The following is a 20,596-nucleotide window of genomic DNA, read 5'->3' on the forward strand; positions in this document are numbered from 1 at the left end:
CAAATACCCTGGACAACGCACGTAACACTGGGTATTTGCCTTGCAAATCAGATATCTGGACTTCAGCATCAATAGGCAAGGCCAAAAAATTGTAGAAAAACCAAGTTGTTTTTTTTAAAACAAATTCAAAATTTATTAAAATCCATTATTCTTGAGCAACTTTTTTTTTCCAGAAAAATAAAAGTTTGAATTTTATCATATGAAAAGCAGAATAATATAAAACTTGTTCGACTATTTTTAATAGAAAGAATCATTCACCGCCATTTTTTGTATCGATAGATTAAAAAAAAAATTTTTTTTTTTTAAAGCTTTTTGAATCAATTTTTTGTCTAAAATTTAGAATAATTCACATAAGAATATGTAAAAACAGTGCAACATAAGTACCTGAATTTCAAATAATTTAATCTTTTATCTCAATATGTAAAACTCCTGTGTCGAAATTACGTAATCCAAAATTTAACATTCCTTTTTTAAGAAACTATGGAAGGCTTTACAAGACAAAATAAATTCATAATTCGTAATTTTGGAAAAAGGGGAAGTAACAACTGTTTGTTAATACAGAATAACTATTTTAGCACATATAGTCGACCATAGGTGAATGGATATCAAGTTACAAGAAATTGCCGAAAGAAATTTGTAGAAAAATGCGCAGTCATTCATTGATTTTTTTTTTTTACTGGTATTTTTGGTATTGATTCTTCAAAGCATTTCCTGTTTAATGGTACGTTAGCAATATTGGACTTACTAAAAGTAAATTATTAATATTTATTTTAAAGTGGTGTTTTTCGTAAAACTAATGAAACTATATTTTTTTATTTTACTAATCTGAAAGATAATAATTAACATATTCAAGGAATTTCACATTTCAAAACATAAAAGATGAAAAATTAAACACGTTTAACATTTGGATTTTCAAACTTAAAATCTGATATGTGCGCAGTTTTTTTTTTTTTTTTTTTTTTTATCTACAATCCTCACCCTCCCCACAATACAATATATTTTGTTCAGTTTGGCTGATTATTTTAAGCATATTTTTAACCACAAATAAAGAAGGGAGGTTGTAGGCAAAAAAAATAATAAATAAAAAATAATATATATATATATATATATATATATATATAAATATCAATTATATAAAAAAAACACTGTTATAAAGTTGATTTTTTACTTAATAATCGGTGAAAATTTTGTATTGATTACATAATTACTTGATTTTTGGCAGATTTTTAAAGAGAGACTTCGTCAAAAGTATTTACTCTCTCTTTCCTTGGCTGTGCATCAGATATCATATACTTCAATTGCTATATTAACCATGAAGCCAACCCTTTCAAGCGCTGATTTCCACCTGTTAAATGCTGTCGCACTCGGTTCACTGAGGGTTTTGTTATTAAAGATTCTAAAGAAGAGTGGGTTAAACACTAATTTCTAGTGACTTGAGGTTAAGCAAGCACACAAGCAAAGGTCACAAGCAAAGGTCACAAGCAAAGGTCACAAGCAAAGGTCACAAGCAAAGGTCCAAAGCAAAGGTCAATTTGTGATAACGTCTGGAAAACGCTTTCACTGACTGCTTGGGAACACGTTTGGCACGTTGTCAGAAAAACTTTTCCAGATTAATGTAAACATAAAAAGCTGATTTCTAAGTTGGAGAAATTTCTTGGAGAGTTGCTATAGTGGAGAAAGGGCATCTGTCGTCAACATCTGTGCTCAAAAGTCGCACTGTTGATATTTTGACGAGGACGGAGGATTTGATTCACAAGTACTCTTTAATAGATTTTCAAAAATGCTCAAGGAACTTTAGTTCTCGATAACTTCCATATTGCAACAAATCTTTTTTGCCTTTGTAAAGTTTTAAATAATATTTATGACGGTCTGTCATGCCTTGAAGTTTATCAGACTGACATTTGATGGGAGGCTTTTAAAAATTAGTTTTCAAACTAACATATCTTTGGCTAATTTTTTTTTATTCATCCCACTTTCTCAAATTCATTCAAATTTTTCTTGTCCTTAATGCCGTCAACTGATCCTGAAACCTTAACTGTGACATTTACTAACTAAAAACTCATCTATTCTTTCAATGTGACCATAATATCAAAGTCTCCTGTTTTACACACGTCTCTCTATACTGCTCAGATTGAATCTTCCTCTGCGGTCATCAGATCTAAATTTATTTTTTAGATTCACATTACACATTCATTGTATTATTCTTATAACATTTCTCTTCATGCAACACATGTCCTCAACTCTCTCTGGCTAGGTTTCACTGGCATACATCATCACACTGCGTATACATGACTGATAAATTCTTCCCTTTCTCTGATCATACCCCAACCACTTCTGACTTGTTATCACTGCAGTACCTCAAATTTTAAAATAGTATTATGACAGTCTGTCAAGCTTAAGTTTGGTCTGACCATTTTATCGCTAATCATGCAAATGTAACAGAAACATCCTAGGAATGTGTTCATTCTTGTTTTCAGTTAACAAATATGAAGTCTGCATAATTTCTTTCTGTACTTACCTGGTGGAGCGTTTGGGAATGTTTGATATGGTACCCAGTCATATCGAGGTGCAGAATAGGCTGGCGGTGGTGGTTGATAGTACGGACCTTGTGGCGGTGTGTATGGAGGTGGTACAGGCATTTGATAACGAGATGCTGCAATTGTAAAAGTTTCAGAAAAATTATTTTTATCAAACATGGCAGAAATGATCAACAAAAATTTAAGCGTTTCAAATATTTTCAATAACCAAAAACTATTTTCAAAGCGTTTCAAATATTTTCAATAACCAAAAACTATTTTCAAAGCGTTTCAAATATTTTCAATAACCAAAAACTATTTTCAAAGCGTTTCAAATATTTTCAATAACCAAAAACTATTTTCAAAGCGTTTCAAATATTTTCAATAACCAAAAACTATTTTCAAAGCGTTTCAAATATTTTCAATAACCAAAAACTATTTTCAAAGCGTTTCAAATATTTTCAATAACCAAAAACTATTTTCAAAGCGTTTCAAATATTTTCAATAACCAAAAACTATTTTCAAAGCGTTTCAAATATTTTCAATAACTAAAAACTATTTTCAAAGCGTTTCAAATATTTTCAATAACCAAAAACTATTTTCAAAGCGTTTCAAATATTTTCAATAACCAAAAACTATTTTCAAAGCGTTTCAAATATTTTCAATAACTAAAAACTATTTTCAAAGCGTTTCAAATATTTTCAATAACTAAAAACTATTTTCAAAGCGTTTCAAATATTTTCAATAACTAAAAACTATTTTCAAAGCGTTTCAAATATTTTCAATAACCAAAAACTATTTTCAAAGCGTTTCAAATATTTTCAATAACTAAAAACTATTTTCAAAGCGTTTCAAATATTTTCAATAACTAAAAACTATTTTCAAAGCGTTTCAAATATTTTCAATAACTAAAAACTATTTTCAAAGCGTTTCAAATATTTTCAATAACCAAAAACTATTTTCAAAGCGTTTCAAATATTTTCAATAACCAAAAACTATTTTTAAAGCGTTTTAAATATTTTCAATACCTTAAAACTATTTTTATGAGTCGCAAAACATGCATAAAGAAGAAAGGAAGAAATAATCATTTATGATTGGAGAATGATTCTTTCTTTGGTCATTGGAATGCAACTAACAAGAATATATGCTCTGAAGCGAGAAACTTCATTGAGCTTGTTTTTTTGTTTTTTTTAAATAATTTTGATGATACTATAAGGGATATATACATTAAAATATAATTTTTATAAAAACTATATATATATATATATATATATATATATATATATTCAGAATGAAAAATGGAAATATAAATGGAAATATAGATAAATCCTCTTCTGAAAAGTATTCAATATTAAAGATTAGAGCGTCAATATATTTAGAGAATTAAATTATGCAAATTATAAAAGTTATTGCTTAAACAAGGAATACAAGATAAAGTGATTTAATTTCTTATTCCATGGAGTTAAAAAAACATTTGGATTTTGTCTTCAGAGGAAAATAGTTATTAAAAGAATCCTCTGAAGAAAAAAGACAAATTTTGGAAACTCCATGGAATAAGGAAATAATTCACTTTATCTTGTATTCCTTGTAATATATGTTTGTAAATTTGCATAATTTTATTCCCCCTTACACACACACATGCCTACAAGACACTATTTTCATATCTAAGGTCTCTTTGAATATTGATAATTTTGTAAAAAAATATTTCTTAAATATGATAATTACAGGGTAAATATCCGAGCCATATAACTCAAAAATATTGATAATTTTGTAAAAAAAATATTTCTTAAATTTACTTAGATATAAAAGGAATAATTATGCAAAAAAAAAAAAAACTTGTTTTAAACGAGTAAAAAAAAGTTTAAAAGGAAGATATTAAACTATTTAGAGAAAACATGTACGAAATGAACACAGATAATCCAGTATAAATTTTGAAACTTTACATTCGTTTATAAAAAAAAAAAAGGACGTTTTCAAAAGAGAAGACAAAAAACACCCAAAGTAAATGTTCACCTATTTTACCAGCTTGTAACAAAGCTTGTCCAAATTCGATAGCACCGCCACTGTTAAAGCACATCTTGAATTTGGCATGACCAGCCCATTTACCTGAATAAAAAAAAGACATTGTCACTAACACATTTTGTTAGATGTAATTTTAGACATAGTATCATCTGGTATTTCTTAGCGTATTCAAATGCATTCAAATAGTTAACAATATTAGGGTTAGCATAATGGTTATGAGGACGGAAACCATAAGTTTCCCTTTGTAGTCTTTGATCTTCACATAATTTGCAATCTTTGATAATTGGCAATCTTTGATAATTTGCAATCTTTGATAATTTGCAATCTTTGATAATTTGCAATCTTCTTATTAACAGAAAACAGCGGAGTAACTTATTAACATGTAAGTAATTATAATGTTTCTGAATTTTTTAAATGAGGATTGATAATGTGTATTATTTATGAACTGCAAGCACTTGTACCCCCTCGACATAAATACCCCCGACAAGCAGCTAAATCCCACCCCTTCACAGTAGAGATCCGTAGATGTGTATTATTTGGACTACTTTTTTTTTTTATTTACTTTTGTTTTTTTTATTTGTATTACATTTTCAACCCAAACAAGGCACATTGCCACTTTGATGTAGGGGCCTACTATCAGGGACATAAGCTACAGGGGTACTATGTAGGGAGTTAGGCAGCAAGATGTCAGTTCACGTTACACTTGAACTTCGGCATGTCAGTACAGTCGGAGAAGCAGGCACCCGGAAGGAAATTTCAAAGTCTAGCGGGATGAAACTAATGGAGTAGAAGGCTCTCTTACATCTACAGATCTCTACTGTGAAGGGGTGGGATTTAGCTGCTTGTCGGGGGTATTTATGTCGAGGGGGTACAAGTGTTTGCAGTTCATCAGAGCATTCACCGTTAAAATACTTGTAGAACAGGCAGAGGGGTGCTACATTTCTACTACTGTTCTCATCTTGAGTGTTATGCTCACAAAGTTTCAGTGATGTAATTTGCAGCTTTCTTTAAGCATATCTGGACACTCACTCTTATTCACCAATTAGAGCCATTGTCAAGATACACTTGAATAAAGGTCGGAGGTTACATCAGTTGAAACATTGTGATAAGAACACCAAATACGAAAACAGTAGTTCAAACAATTCAAATAATTAGCTGTTCAATAAGTAGTGACATCTAGTTATAAAGGTAGTCGTAGTTGTGATGTAGCAGCCAAAGTTTCTGTGTCTTTCTCTTTGCTTGTAGCCACAATAATGTAACAAAACAAATCATATTTGCTCAATAATGTCGACATTGTCGTCACACTTTGTAATATTTTGTTCTTATGCACATTAGATGAGCTTTCCCTAGCTCGGTCCCCAAGAAGAGAAGCAATCATCCGCTACTGGAACGCGAAGTGAATTTTGTACTTTGTCAATCTATGAAATAGTAATCTGAGCAGCACCTCCCTAGATGTGGCAGAAGCGTTTTTTTTTTACAAGGGAGTCACCATTTATCAAGGCCAAAAAGCCACTCGAGGATAAGGGTTAATAAATGTTAGGTGGTAGTGTGATAATCATTAATGGTGTAGATTTGGTAGAATTTTAATATTTATGCAGATGGCTAAATAAGAACTTGTTTACATTGGACTTGAAGGCTGCCATATTGTAATCAATTAGGAAGCATGCCAGCAAAACAGTGTTCCACAGGCAAGTAGTTCTCAGAAAGAAACTTTGTTCATGGAATCTGTATGTACATTTAGGCACAGATAGTGGGGAAAATCGTATATAGTGGTTGTTGCTAGTCGAGTGTGTTTTGTGAAAGTTTGGCAAGGAGAACCATAGATTGGAGCTCAGGTAGACACTTGCTATGAAAATAACGATAGAGCAGAGAGACTCGCAACATCTTTTTGTGGAAAAGAGGTTGCAGGAAAAAAGCACATCACATACTAGCTTTCGAAGCTGGTTTTAAGCTCTGTCAAAAAAGGATAGGGTGGTCCAAGCAGCTCCTGTCCAGATGTGGCAACAGTACTCCATTTTAAGACGTACTTGGCTCTTATATAGATAGAGGATTGCATCGGCAGTGAGATACCTACTGAGCATTAGAATGATCCAACCATTTTTCAGCAATCTTGGCAACAGATTTGATGTAGGTGTTCTATTTCAGATCAAGAGCAAATGTCAGTCTCCAAGCTTGTCAAGACATGGAGCTTCCTCAAGACATGGAGAACCATTCATTTCAATTGGGGCGTGATGAGGGTCAGAGCGATTATGATGAAAGGAGAGAATCATGTTTTATATTTATAGATGAACAAAACATTAAAAACAATAAGTCATTACTACCATACAACTTATTGTTACTTACAACTGTGTTTTAATAACAAAATAAAACAAAAAGATTAAAAAGAATAAGTCATAGCAAGTTTGTCTACATGAAATGTACAAAAAAATTAAAAGAAAAAAAAAAGAAAAAGAAAAAGAAAGAAAAAAGAAAGGAAAAGATAAAAGGAAAGAAAGGAAAAGATAAAAGGAAAAGAAAGGAAAAAAGAAAGGAAAAAAGAAAGGAAAAAAGAAAGGAAAAAAGAAAGGAAAAAAGAAAGGAAAAAAGAAAGGAAAAAAGAAAGGAAAAGAGAAAGGAAAAAAGAAAGGAAAAGATAAAAGGAAAAAAGAAAGGAAAAGATAAAAGGAAAAAAGAAAGGAAAAAAGAAAGGAAAAAAGAAAGGAAAAAAGAAAGGAAAAAAGAAAGGAAAAAAGAAAGGAAAAAAGAAAGGAAAAAAGAAAGGAAAAAAGAAAGGAAAAAAGAAAGGAAAAGATAAAAGGAAAAAAGAAAGGAAAAAAGAAAGGAAAAAAGAAAGGAAAAAAGAAAGGAAAAAAGAAAGGAAAAGATAAAAGGAAAAAAGAAAGGAAAAAAGAAAGGAAAAAAGAAAGGAAAAAAGAAAGGAAAAAAGAAAGGAAAAAAGAAAGGAAAAAAGAAAGGAAAAAAGAAAGGAAAAGATAAAAGAAAAGATAAAAGAAAAGAAAGGAAAAGATAAAAGGAAAAAAGAAAGGAAAAGATAAAAGGAAAAAAGAAAGGAAAAGATAAAAGGAAAAAAGAAAGGAAAAAAGAAAGGAAAAAAGAAAGGAAAAAAGAAAGGAAAAAAGAAAGGAAAAAAGAAAGGAAAAGATAAAAGAAAAGATAAAAGAAAAGAAAGGAAAAGATAAAAGGAAAAAAGAAAGGAAAAAAGAAAGGAAAAAAGAAAGGAAAAAAGGAAAAAAGAAAGGAAAAAAGAAAGGAAAAAAGGAAAAAAGAAAGGAAAAAAGAAAGGAAAAGATAAAAGAAAAGAAAAAAGAAAAGAAAGGAAAAGATAAAAGGAAAAAAGAAAGGAAAAGATAAAAGAAAAGAAAGGAAAAGATAAAAGGAAAAAAGAAAGGAAAAGATAAAAGGAAAAAAGAAAGGAAAAAAGAAAGGAAAAAAGAAAGGAAAAAAGAAAGGAAAAAAGAAAGGAAAAGATAAAAGGAAAAAAGAAAGGAAAAGATAAAAGGAAAAAAGAAAGGAAAAAAGAAAGGAAAAAAGAAAGGAAAAAAGAAAGGAAAAAAGAAAGGAAAAGATAAAGGAAAAGATAAAGGAAAAGATAAAAGAAAGGAAAAGATAAAAGAAAGGAAAAGATAAGAAAAGAGAAAAAAGAAAAAAAGAGAGAAAAAAATAAATAACCCAAGAAAAGAAACAAATGATATATAAATAAATCAGAAAGGATATGACTCCAAGTTTTACCATCATCAAATCAAGTTAATTTGTTTTTGATTACCTAAGTTTGTGATTGCTAATTTCATCCCTTTTTACTAAAATATTTGGGAACTTCTAATTGTAGGAAAAACAAAAATTTGTACAACCCTCCTTAAAATTTGTACAACTCTCCTTAAAATTTCAACAAAAAACACACACGAAACCATCTACGGAGCCAGTAACTTTTCTCCTTTTTTTTCCAAGATAACAACCAACATGCTTGACAAAGGTCAAAGGCTACACAGAAACATTGCACAATTAACACTCAAGATGAGAACAATAGTTCGATCAAAACAAGTAATATACTCATCAAAAAAAAAAATAAATAATAAATAAAAAAATAAAACTGTGATACTAAAATATACTTTTAAAATACAGAGTTATCTCCCTTATTTTGTGCTTTGTGTAGACACTTTTTTTTTTTTTTTAATTCAATTTTCACCCTAAACAAGGCACAGTGCCACCTTTAAGTAGGGGGTTACTATCGGGGATATGAGTAGCAAGATGTCTGTTCACATTACTCTTGAACTTCTGCATGTCAGTACAGTTGGGAAAGCAGAATCCCGGAAGGGAGTTCCAAAGTCTAGCAGTTCTGGGGGAAGAAACTATTGAAGTAGAAGGCTTTCTTACACCTAGGGATCTCTACTGTGAAGTGGTTGGATTTAGTTGCTTGTCGGGTTTGTTAGGGGTATTCATGTCAAGGGGGTGCAAGTGCTTGCAGTTCGTCAGAGCATTCACCGTTAAAGTACTTGTAGAACAGGCAGAGGGATGCAACATTTCATCGATGGGACAGAGGCTGAAGCTTAGATGACAGTTCAGGACCTATTAGGTTGGCGACTCTCTTTTGAACCTTGTCAAGGAGCGAGAGACTAGTAGCAGATGCACCAGCTCAAATGTGACAACAGTACTCCATACATGGGCGAATAGTGGTCTTGTAAAGGTACAGGATACTTTCAGGCGAAAGTAGCTCTCTAGCACGGTAGAGAGAGCCCACCTTCTTCGCAGCAGCCTTGGCAATGCTCTCAATGTATCTATTCCAGTTCATGTTCCCTGTAAACGTAAGGCCGAGGAGTTTAAAGGAAGTAGTTTTGGGTAGTGCATTCTTGGCCATTGCTATTGGTGGTAGAGAAGGTTTGTTGTAATTATTAAAGGAAACGAGTTTAGTCTTGGCAGCATTGAATGTGACCATCCATTTGTGTCCCCATTCCATTACAGATTGGAGATCATCCTCTAGTGTTTCTGCCATTTCTTTAACGCTTAATGTTGAGATTTTTAAAATTATTCAAAGATTTTGTTACCTTGCCAATACCATTGGAATACAAGAAGGAGTTGATGTTAGTGGTTAGTGTGATTGTAAGAGTATGGGAAGAAGTGATAAAATGCATTGGAGAGATAGAAGGATAAATAAAGACCTGGTCAGATATAAGTCACTTTGAAAGTTCTAAAAACTAACACATGCCAACATGTAAAACGAATGTTAAACTTAATTTCAATTCTTTTCATTTATTTTTATTTCGGACTATTATTCTCAACTTTATTAGTTGTTTTCACAACGTTTCGGCCAACTATTCTTCTGGCCTTCATCAGGTGGTAACCGCGACGGATAGGGATTTCAAATCTAACTGCATTCTTAGCAATCACTGCCATCCATAGTTGTTGTCGTCTCATCACGTTTTTGACCAAGTAAGCCTCTGGCACGCTTTGGGTAGGATCTGTCGCGGTTACCACCTGACGAAGGCCAGAGGAATAGTTGGCCGAAACGTTGTGAAAACAACTAATAAAGATGAGAATAATAGTCCGAAATAAGAATAAATTAATATAAAATTAATGCTCATCTCAAAAATGAATTCCAATTAAGGAATAATATATATATTCAATTCTTTTACTAAAAAAATTAGTTTTGAGTAAAAATTGAGAGAGCATCATAAAAAATGATCAATTACCTCCTTCTTCGGCAAACACAACTCCTTTGATGTAATTGGCCCCAAATATTGGTTGTTCTAATTCAACTTCTTTCATTGTGAAGAAAGGCAAACTAAACGACTGTAAACTGTCATTGTTTTTGTTATTGATGAAAACCACCTGAAATGAAATGTGAAACTTCATGAGAAAACGACTTTTTTTTTCTTGAAATGAATATAATAAATTTTCACAAACAAAAAAGCCAAATTGAAAAAACCAAGTGTGCGTAAAAGCTACATAATATAGTGGCTATTACCCTAGCTTTATTGAATTTTTATGTGGCATCTCTTATTGCGAACCTACGATACTTTGGTCCAGAGGGGAATTTTTGTGGCAACTTTATCAATATAGAGACATAAAGTAGTTATAAACCAATAAACATCCGTACAGTTATTTATCGTTATTTCCATGGCAGGTGCTCGTCTGAACTCCAATCTCTGGTCCCCCCTCGCCAATCTTTCACGAAAAACACCCGTCTAGCTGAATCCACTGTCAAAAATTTCCCCCACTCTATATCTGTGCCTAAATCAAAACGCGGATTCCATGAACAAAGCTTCTTTCTTAGAACTGCACGCCTGTGGAACTCTGTTCCGTCTGCCTGCTTCCCACCGGACTACAACTTGGATGTCTTCAAGTCCAACGTTAACAAATTCCTAATGAACCGCCCCCTTAAGTAAACACTTCATCAAATCTCCACACTAACGTAATGTACTTGCAATAACCCTTATCCCTGAGTGGCTTCCGGGCCTTGATAAGTGGTGATCACTGTGTAAAAAAAAAAAAAAAAAAAAAAAGTTATAGTTTAGTCAAATCCGTACTTATCCAGAATAAGAACAATGCTATCAGCAAAATTTTCCAAGCAGTTTACGTAAAATGTTGGACGGTGTTGAACAAAAGTTTTTTTTTAGTTTTTTTTTATACACAAATGGTGGAAAATTTTTTTCAATGAAAAATATTTCCATTTTATCATCGTTGGAGACCAACTATTTGTGGAGTGAATAGTACCACCAGGTTGGCTCCAATTGTTGTTCCTATTTACTTTGCCTCCCCACGAGGACAGAGACATCAAGGTAGTTTTTTAATGTGGAGAAAGGAACAAAAATTAAAAATGGTCTCGGTCATGAAGGATTTCTTCTCCACTAACCGAGAACAAAAAATTGAAGTGTAACAGATACTACACTTTGATCTAGGCCTGTTTGTGCTATCCAAGCAGAAAAAGAACCTTGCAAATGAGCTCTTCCTCTAGTCAAGGAGCTGCATATCCAAACGACTGGAGGCATCATTAAAGGAGGACGGTAAGGAGCATAAGTTTAGTTTTCAGTGGAGAACATGATCTCAGCGGCAACACAAAATGCTGGAAGACAGTCGTTGTCGAAGACTTCCAATTTGTGCAGATCCACTACTCTCATAGAGTACATCTCACAACCACAGAGAAAGACAGTCCTCACGATTGCCCGATAGATGCATCCCTTTGTGTCCAAGTGTATTTCCCATCGAGACCAGTTAACGGAATAATGTGGACCATGTTACGTTGTGGATATGGTCCGTAAAAAACAAAAATAAATAAATAAAATAAAAAAGGATAAGAATGATTCAGTTAGTAAAATAGATCAGTTGAGGTAACAGGGTGTTGGGGGGGGGAGTGATAAGGATGGACTAGGGAGAAAGAGGGATAAATAAAAACCTGGACAGAAATAGGTTAGTTTAGAAGTCAATTTTCTAAAATACGTCCAACACATGATAGCACGTAAAACATGATGGTAATGATGATGGTGATGGTGATGATGATGATGATGATGATGATGATGGTGATGATGATGACTAGCTGAAATAAAAGAGTTTTATCCTTTAGTCCTTATGAGCGATGTTTCTGACAAAGAGGGAAGAATTGCTGTTTTATTGGCTAGACTCTATCCATCTAACACTTCTCATTTGATCGTTTTTGACTTTGATGGGGTTTTTTTTCAGCTTGTTAAGTGGCTTTATGTCCTGTCTGGAGGGATTTCTATTAAAAAAATTTTTAAAAAAAAACAATAGCAAGCAAACAATTCCTAAATCGAGGACAGATATATCATAACAAGGATTTTCTTGCATTAATATTGATAGAAAAGAAAAGGTTGTGAATGATAATGTTGATAATAAAAGAAATTAAATCTTAATTAAAAAAAAGTTTATCATCATCATCATCATCATCATCATCTAGCCTCTTTCTCAGCATCGATGATGCATTAGAAACAAACTTAGAAATTTCCATTCTTTAAAAAGGAAAAACCATTTACTATTGATATTCTAACAATGGACTCGTTCTCAACAACGACCAAACTTAGTTCGACCTAAATCCAATCTTTTCATGTTCTTTCAAAAGTGCTCACACTGCTTGGGTTGAGCCGATGTCTTTCTAATATTTATTGTTTCAAACATTTATAATAATTGTATTGCACGCGGAGGTTAGAGTTACAGTTAAATCTTGACCAAGCAACGCCAAAAATATGCTGGTCGACAATTATTATTACGATCATTATTACTAGTTGTAAAAATAAGCCAGAAAAAATTTAATCATAGCGAAATAAATATTTACAGATAAAATTATGTTAAAATGTTTTTATAGAAAAGAATGTTAGAACACAAACAATAATTTTTAAAATAGGTCTGACTTCTAGAGTCTGATGTAGAGGTTACTTAAGATGACATGGATCTCTTGAGAGAGAACTTGAAGAAAAAAAAAACACGTATGAGTTAGTCAAGACTTGGGAGTCAGAGAGAGCAGACCAAGTTGGTAGCTAGAGGTAGAAAGACCGTCCACGGATAGTAATGGCTCCAGGCAAACATGTCGAAAGTAAAAGTTTAGGACGAGTGTTGCAGCTTTTCAATGGAGCAAACATCCAAAATAAAGCTGTTTTAAAGATCACCAAAAACTTTGAGTTGTATGTGTCCAGCTTTTCTGAGGATCCGTCAAAACAAGACCAAAGATATATTTTTCCATTTGCCAATGTTAAACCCCAAATGAATGGGGTTTTTTGTTTTTTTACAAAGGCGTCACCACTTATCAAGGCCGATAGGCCACTCAAGGATAAGGGTTAAAGAGTGTAGAGTAGTCAAAAGGGCAATATAGTAATCGATAGTAATGGAAGTTCGGTAAATTTGTTAACTTAAGTGGAACGGCTCATCAGAAAATGTTATTTGTATTTTGTGTTATAAAGATATTTATGTGTATTTTTGCCCTGTAATGAACTGTAATTAAATGTACATACACACACGACCAACTTGAGATTAGGCGAACACACACACACACACACACATATATATACATACATACGCCTTATAGATGGCTGTGACACGTATATACACTCTCATACAATCTAACAACTAGAAAACATATATATACATAATATCCCCCTCAAAATATTAGAATCTGGGCACATTTTAAAGATGCGAACATTATCTACACAATAACGAAGCTAATACAACTCTTTCAGTTATTTAACATTAAAATACAATTTAATTCATTGAAGATTCATTGCTATTTAACCAATCACGGAGGGAGAGTTAGGGTTCATACCATTCTCCAACTTAGAGTATAAATTCAATAGATCTGTTGTACAAATAAGCAACTTTGTAACATTGTGTAGGGTGGTCTTTCATAGCTGGAATATTGGAATCAATTAAAAAGAACAACGAATAACATCATTACATTGCTCTGGGATTTGATTGACATCTTACAGTAACTTGCAGCGAGTACATCAAGATGAATAGCATCTTCCAAACCTCATAAGGGTCGAGGAAAACATGAAAACTGTGTCCAATTACATTGAAGCCTAATTCCCTAAAGGCTAAAAAATACTTTTTTTACCATAACATCACATGTAATCCTAATTCTAAAACTTTTTTAATGGAATTTTCCACTTAATTTTAACCTTACACGGAAATTTCCAATTTTTAACTTATTTTTACACGTGCGTATCGAAATATTATTACAATATTTTTACACGTGCGTATCGAAATATTATTACAATATTTTTACACGTGCGTATCGAAATATTATTACAATATTTTTACACGTGCGTATCGAAATATTATTACAATATTTTTACACGTGCGTATCGAAATATTATTACAATATTTTTACACGTGCGTATCGAAATATTATTACAATATTTTTACACGTGCGTATCGAAATATTATTACAATATTTTTACACGTGCGTATCGAAATATTATTACAATATTTTTACACGTGCGTATCGAAATATTATTACAATATTTTTACACGTGCGTATCGAAATATTATTACAATATTTTTACACGTGCGTATCGAAATATTATTACAATATTTTTACACGTGCGTATCGAAATATTATTACAATATTTTTACACGTGCGTATCGAAATATTATTACAATATTTTTACACGTGCGTATCGAAATATTATTACAATATTTTTACACGTGCGTATCGAAATATTATTACAATATTTTTACACGTGCGTATCGAAATATTATTACAATATTTTTACACGTGCGTATCGAAATATTATTACAATATTTTTACACGTGCGTATCGAAATATTATTACAATATTTTTACACATGCGTATCGAAATATTATTACAATATTTTTACACGTGCCTATCGAAATATTATTACAATATTTTTACACGTGCGTATCGAAATATTATTACAATATTTTTACACGTGCGTATCGAAATATTATTACAATATTTTTACACGTGTGTATCGAAATATTATAACAATATTTTTACACATGCGTATCGAAATATTATTACAATATTTTTTCGTTTTGGGTGATGCTTGTCTCACAACAAATTAGAATATTGCTTTTTTTTGTGATCGTCTCAGTGATCATATTTGGTATCAGGAATAATCCAAGATATTTGTTTGCATTACATTTAAATTTCTCATGTTGGTACAGTCAGAAAAATAGGAAAGAGAATTCCAAAGATAAGCAGTCAGAGGAAAAAAGCTATTAGAGTAAATCTAGGGATGTAAAGTGAAGGGGTGGAATTTAGCTGCTAAATGAGTTGGACATAAGGGGCTACTATTTGGAACCATGCCTAGGAAAGATTAACAATATGTTGGTTTATGTTACATTTAAACTTCTGCATGTCAGTACATTCAGGGAAGCAGGTAGCAGGAAAGGAATTCCAAAGTCTATTAGGTTATAGACTTTTTTTGTTTTGGACCCTGTCTGTGAGGGAGAGACTAGTGGTTGGTGCACCAGCACAGATGTGGCAGCAATACTTTATGCATGCGCAAATTGTGGTTTTGTAAAGATATAGAAAACTGGCAGGTATGAGAAGTTTTCTAATCTAGTAAAGGGAGCCTTCCTTCTTTGCAACAGACTTGGCAATATCTTCCATGTATTTATTCCAATTCATGTTGCCTGCGAATGTTGGACTCTTGACAGGAGTGTGATCCGTCATGGTAGTCAATCGTAGGAAATGTTTCTTCTATTTATTAAAAGAAATTTGTCTCGGAAATATTGAATGCAACCATTCATTTTCAGACATCTAGCATTTTCTAATATTTAAATTCTTTGTGATTTTTCATTATCTCTATATAAATAAAATGAACTCATTTTTTCCTGTCGGATTTTGACCTTAATAGGATTAAAAATCAAGATATTTCATGCAAATATAATATGCACAAACGGCAGAACAATATCTGACGTGTGTTATAGGCTTATTATTTCTCAAATTCCTCGATAATCTTAGATTTCTATACTTTTTCTGCTGAGAAGTCACGGCCAAAATCGGTTAAGATTAATGGAAGTGGTAAAATATTTTCTCTCTAATAAATTCCTCCTCCCCCTGCCACCACTTAACACCGTTTGGGGATCGTTCACAAGGAACAGTTGAGAAGAGAACACCGGTTTGGCTTCGTAGTTCTTTCATGTGAAGTTATTTAAAATCACTAAACTAAGCTGCAGTGCTCTGTGGCGTAGTGGTTAGCGTGCTGGACAATTCACATTATATTTTCACGTTCGCGCCGACCTACCGTAGTCGTTTTTTTTTTTGTTTTTTTTTTTTCCTAAACAACTGGAATGGACTTTTCTTGGTGGCCGAACTGTTAACGTTGCAGATGTCTTTTTTTTGTTTTTTTTTCACACTTTATTTTCCTACTTTTACTCATGACTCCGGGTTTGATCCTTCCTACTTACCTACCATAACATTTTTTAAAACTCCCCCCCCCCCGTCCCGGAAACAAACACTCGGGCAACGCCAGGTACCCCCGCTAGTTCAATGAATAAAAAAAAGACAAAAATTTATAAATATGATCCGTTATAGATTCTAACCTTCAGCTTTTCGGGGTCTGTCACTGGAATGGCGAATGGCTTACACTCATAACAGATGCAACCTTGAATCACTGTACCTGGTCAGCCATAGTTCAGGACATGGTAAACTTGTTGGAACGAGCCAGCCTAACTTACCCAGGATGAATTCCATAAACCATGACCATGACAGACTGAAGGTTATTTTTTAATATTCAAATTCGTGATTTTCATTATTAAATAAACAAAATACACTCATACGTGAAAAATTGACCCATTCAAAACTCATATAGCAATATAAAATATGATGAAATATACTTACTCTATGAGTGGTCAAGAAAATTCGTCCCTTTTTAGTACCGGTCGGCAAATTGCCGCCTTCAAATGACATCTGCACATTATCACAGTAAATCAAAATCCTAAAAAATAAAAAATTTTATTAATTTTACAAAACAAAGATGCTATAAAGTTGCATTCTTGCATGGTTAAATTTTTTAACATCAAAATAACAACTAGCTATCACTATCCAATTAGCCACCAACTAGTATCATTAAAGATGCGAACAGATGTTTCTGTCAACAAAAAGACAATGGAAAATCCCTCGTGCTGTAGTGCCAGTGTATTCTTTGGCCTTCTTCAGATTGCGTTTTCTTTTTTTTTTTTTTACTGGGGAGGAAGGGGGATAATGAGTGTCGGATGACCAATGAGACAACATTGTGATGAACGGTAATGGTACAACTTGAGTGGAATTTGATTATTTAAGAGGATTGCTCGATAAGAACTTGTTTAAATTAGACTTGAAAATCCATGCTATAGTCAGCTGAGAAACAGCCTCATGATATTGTGTTCCACATACAGGTAGTTAGTTCTAGTCAATATCTTTCTGGGAATTTGCAATTTAGGATAAACTGCCCTTGTCCTGGCATGCCATTTCACTATTCGTATTATTTGGATTCATCGGACAACCGTTCTCATCTTGAGTGTTATTTTCACAACGTTTCGGGCAATGTAACCTCCAACCTTCAGGTGAATCTTATCGAACTCAGGAATTCTTATCCTTTGGGCCTCGATAAGCAGGTTACATCAATCAAAACGTTGTGAAAATGATACTCAAGATGAGAACAGTAGTCCAAATAACCCAAATAACTAATCCTCATCTAAAAAATTCAGAAACATAACCTTTTCACTATGTCTCCTATATAAAATAAAATGAGTGCAGAAATTCTCCTCTGGACCAAAGTATCATAGGTTTGCAGCAACAGAGGCCACATACAAATTCAATGCATCTAGGCAAATAGTCACTATATTATGTAGCTTTTGACCACCATTTTAAACACATTAAGTCGTGATAATAAAATGTTATATTGCATCCTACAAACACCATCACAACATCTTTAGAGGAAGGAGTCCCTATTTTTCTCTCTAGATATTTAGTCCTCCCACTGCTACCAGTTGTCATTGGAACTAATTCTACATTTTTCACAGAATCTGTGATTACACCAATTGTAATTGGCCCATACATACATAGACCTAGCATAATCTTTCCAATTTCATATTCATATACAATAAAGGCTGCATTGCTAAAGTTTGTTTATTCTGATTGGCTGAGACCTGACAATTCTCATATTCCGGAATCTAGTTATAGGCTTTAAAAGTGAATGCTTCTAAACATTAAATTATGGCATCACTAAGAGACATATCATTTCCCTCACTGTCAAGTTCATTTTATGGATAGGTCATTTCAGAGCTCCCCAAATATTTGCGTTTTTTATATTAAGACTAGCAGGTGGGAATATCCGGCGATGCCCGGGTGTTTTGAGGTAAATCAAAACTCCAGGGGGGGGTAAATTAATAAAAAAAATGTTTTGGTAGGTGAGTATGAAGATCGAACCCGAACCCTTGAGGCAAAGTTGGAAATTAAAGTGTGAAAAAAAAAAAAAAAACGGTGCGACGTTAACCATTGGGCCACCGCGACATACAACGGAGACACGTTTGAATTTATTTATTTAACTATTAAAAACAGGTGGCCGCAATAAAAGTTAACTCTGCTGCTTCCATTTGACCTAATTAAGAAGGTCAAATAGAAGTCGCGCAGTTAACTTTTGCGCCGAGGAAGCGTTTGGGATTGTTTACACAAATTTGACTGTTTTTTTCCCCAATAGATCTTGGGGAGGGGGAAACCAGCTCCCAATTGTCCAGATTGAATAGCAATTCTCTGATATACAAGATTGATCAAAGCTGATTGCTTCTGGACGTTTTTCCCGGCACGATGCCGAAAAACACGTCCGTTTGAGTTTAGTTTCACTTTATTTATACTAAAAAGCCCAATCAACACGCGAGAAGCTAAAATAGCAATAATTTTGTAAAAGTCGACGTAAATAAATCTATACGTTACATGTGTTCTCAAATCTTAGATATTATTATCTAGGGCCTATATAAATACTTCTAAGCGATCGTTACACCCCCACCCCGAGAGCGTGTGCGAGAAAAGCCTTTGCGAGACATACACAAAATGGTCACACACATTTTGCCTTTTATATATATATATATATAGATTTCTCCTAAAAATTTAAAAAAAAACAAACCCAAACAAAAAACAAACAAAATATGTAAGTGTATTTGTTAATTGTTTCATCGCAACGATGACTTCTTCGTTAAAACAATATAAACTTAGTTTCTCAAATTGTTTTACCATTAAATACTCTACGTGTACATTGATGTTTCAAACCATCTCCTAAATATTTGCGTCTTTTGTATTAAGATTTATCATAAAAAATTACAAACAAAAATCATATTTAACATACTATGTTTACATTGGTAATTTTCCAAACAATCGCATTGTATATATATTTATATATTGACGAGTTTAGCTCCCAAATATTTACGTCTTTCATATTAGGATTTCTCCTAACAAAAAACAAAATACAGAAGTGTATTTGCTCATTATTTTATGAAAACGACGACATTAAAAAAAATTTAGTTTCGAGTTTTTTTTAACATTAAACACGTGTATATTCGTGATGTTTCAAACCGTCGCATTGCATATATATTTATATACTGAAGAGTTTAGCTCCCTTGTATTTGCATCTTATATATAAAGATTTCTCCTACAAAACACAATTACGTTTTGTTTATTATTATGCCAAAAACAAAAAAATACGGAAGTTTAATATGGCTATATTGTAGATGTTAACTCATGACTAAATTGAAAAGATTAGCTTCCAAATAGTTGCGTTTTCTTTTAATTATTATGCCGAAATAGAAAAAAAAATACAGAAGTTTACTGAAAAAATAAGACAAACTTATTTTTCCCAACAATCTTATTTCTGCAACATTTATATTTTTATAAAATTCTGTATTTTTTTAAAACAAATCATACTAAAAAAGACACTTTTATTTGCAAACTATACATGAAATACATTAGCAGTTCGTCACAGTACATTTTGACCACAGGTGTGAGTGCCCGCTATTTTACTGGGCCAGCAGTGGTTCCCACTAACAACCGTGATTAAATGGGTTTTTTTGTTTGTTTTTTTTTACAGGTGGGGGTAATACTTCTACCAGGCAAATTAAAGGGTGGCTCCACACAACCCAAGTCCCGATAGCTGGGGGCTCACCATCGGATATAGTATAAGGTCCGGTTAGTAGATGTAGAACAATTAAGATAGGAAGTTACGTTGCCAGAGGAATGCTAAGGAAACCATAGGATAATAGGATAACAACCTTGAGAGAAAGAGGGATAAAGACCTGGTCAGAGATAAATTAGTTTGAAAGTCAATTTCTTAAAGCTGTTCAATACATACCAGCTCAGAAAACTTATTTTATACTGAATATGATGGTGATCATCATGATGATGATAATGACGCTGAACAAATCGATATCAATGTTTTTTTCTTTGAAGGCTGGGATCTGATAACCCAAGTCAACAGATGTCATGAGGAAATAAACATATACAAGTATATAATAAAAAAATTCTTTTAAATGAAATTCATGACTATCATTTGTAGCAGATGGCAGATTAATAAACCTGAACAATTCTATTCATATTTCGTAATCAAAAGATTGTTTCT

At 32.6% G+C, this 20,596-nt stretch overlaps 1 protein-coding gene across 1 annotated transcript in view; it reads right to left on the reverse strand.

The window, feature by feature from the left end:
* The window catches only part of LOC145280139 (WW domain-binding protein 2-like), a 50,011-nt gene that overhangs the window by 16,927 nt on the left and 12,488 nt on the right, over nt 1-20,596 (reverse strand). Inside the window, exons 2-5 of the mRNA XM_080131904.1 lie at nt 16,849-16,945; nt 10,223-10,361; nt 4,530-4,622; nt 2,519-2,653 (exon numbers count right to left, since the gene is read on the reverse strand). Coding sequence (XP_079988030.1) covers nt 2,519-2,653; nt 4,530-4,622; nt 10,223-10,361; nt 16,849-16,945 — 464 coding nt within the window. The remainder of the gene's footprint in view (nt 1-2,518; nt 2,654-4,529; nt 4,623-10,222; nt 10,362-16,848; nt 16,946-20,596) is intronic.

The sequence above is a fragment of the Euprymna scolopes genome, chromosome 7 (assembly GCF_053919585.1).
Source record: "Euprymna scolopes isolate OS-2025 chromosome 7, ASM5391958v1, whole genome shotgun sequence".
NCBI lineage: Eukaryota > Metazoa > Mollusca > Cephalopoda > Sepiida > Sepiolidae > Euprymna > Euprymna scolopes.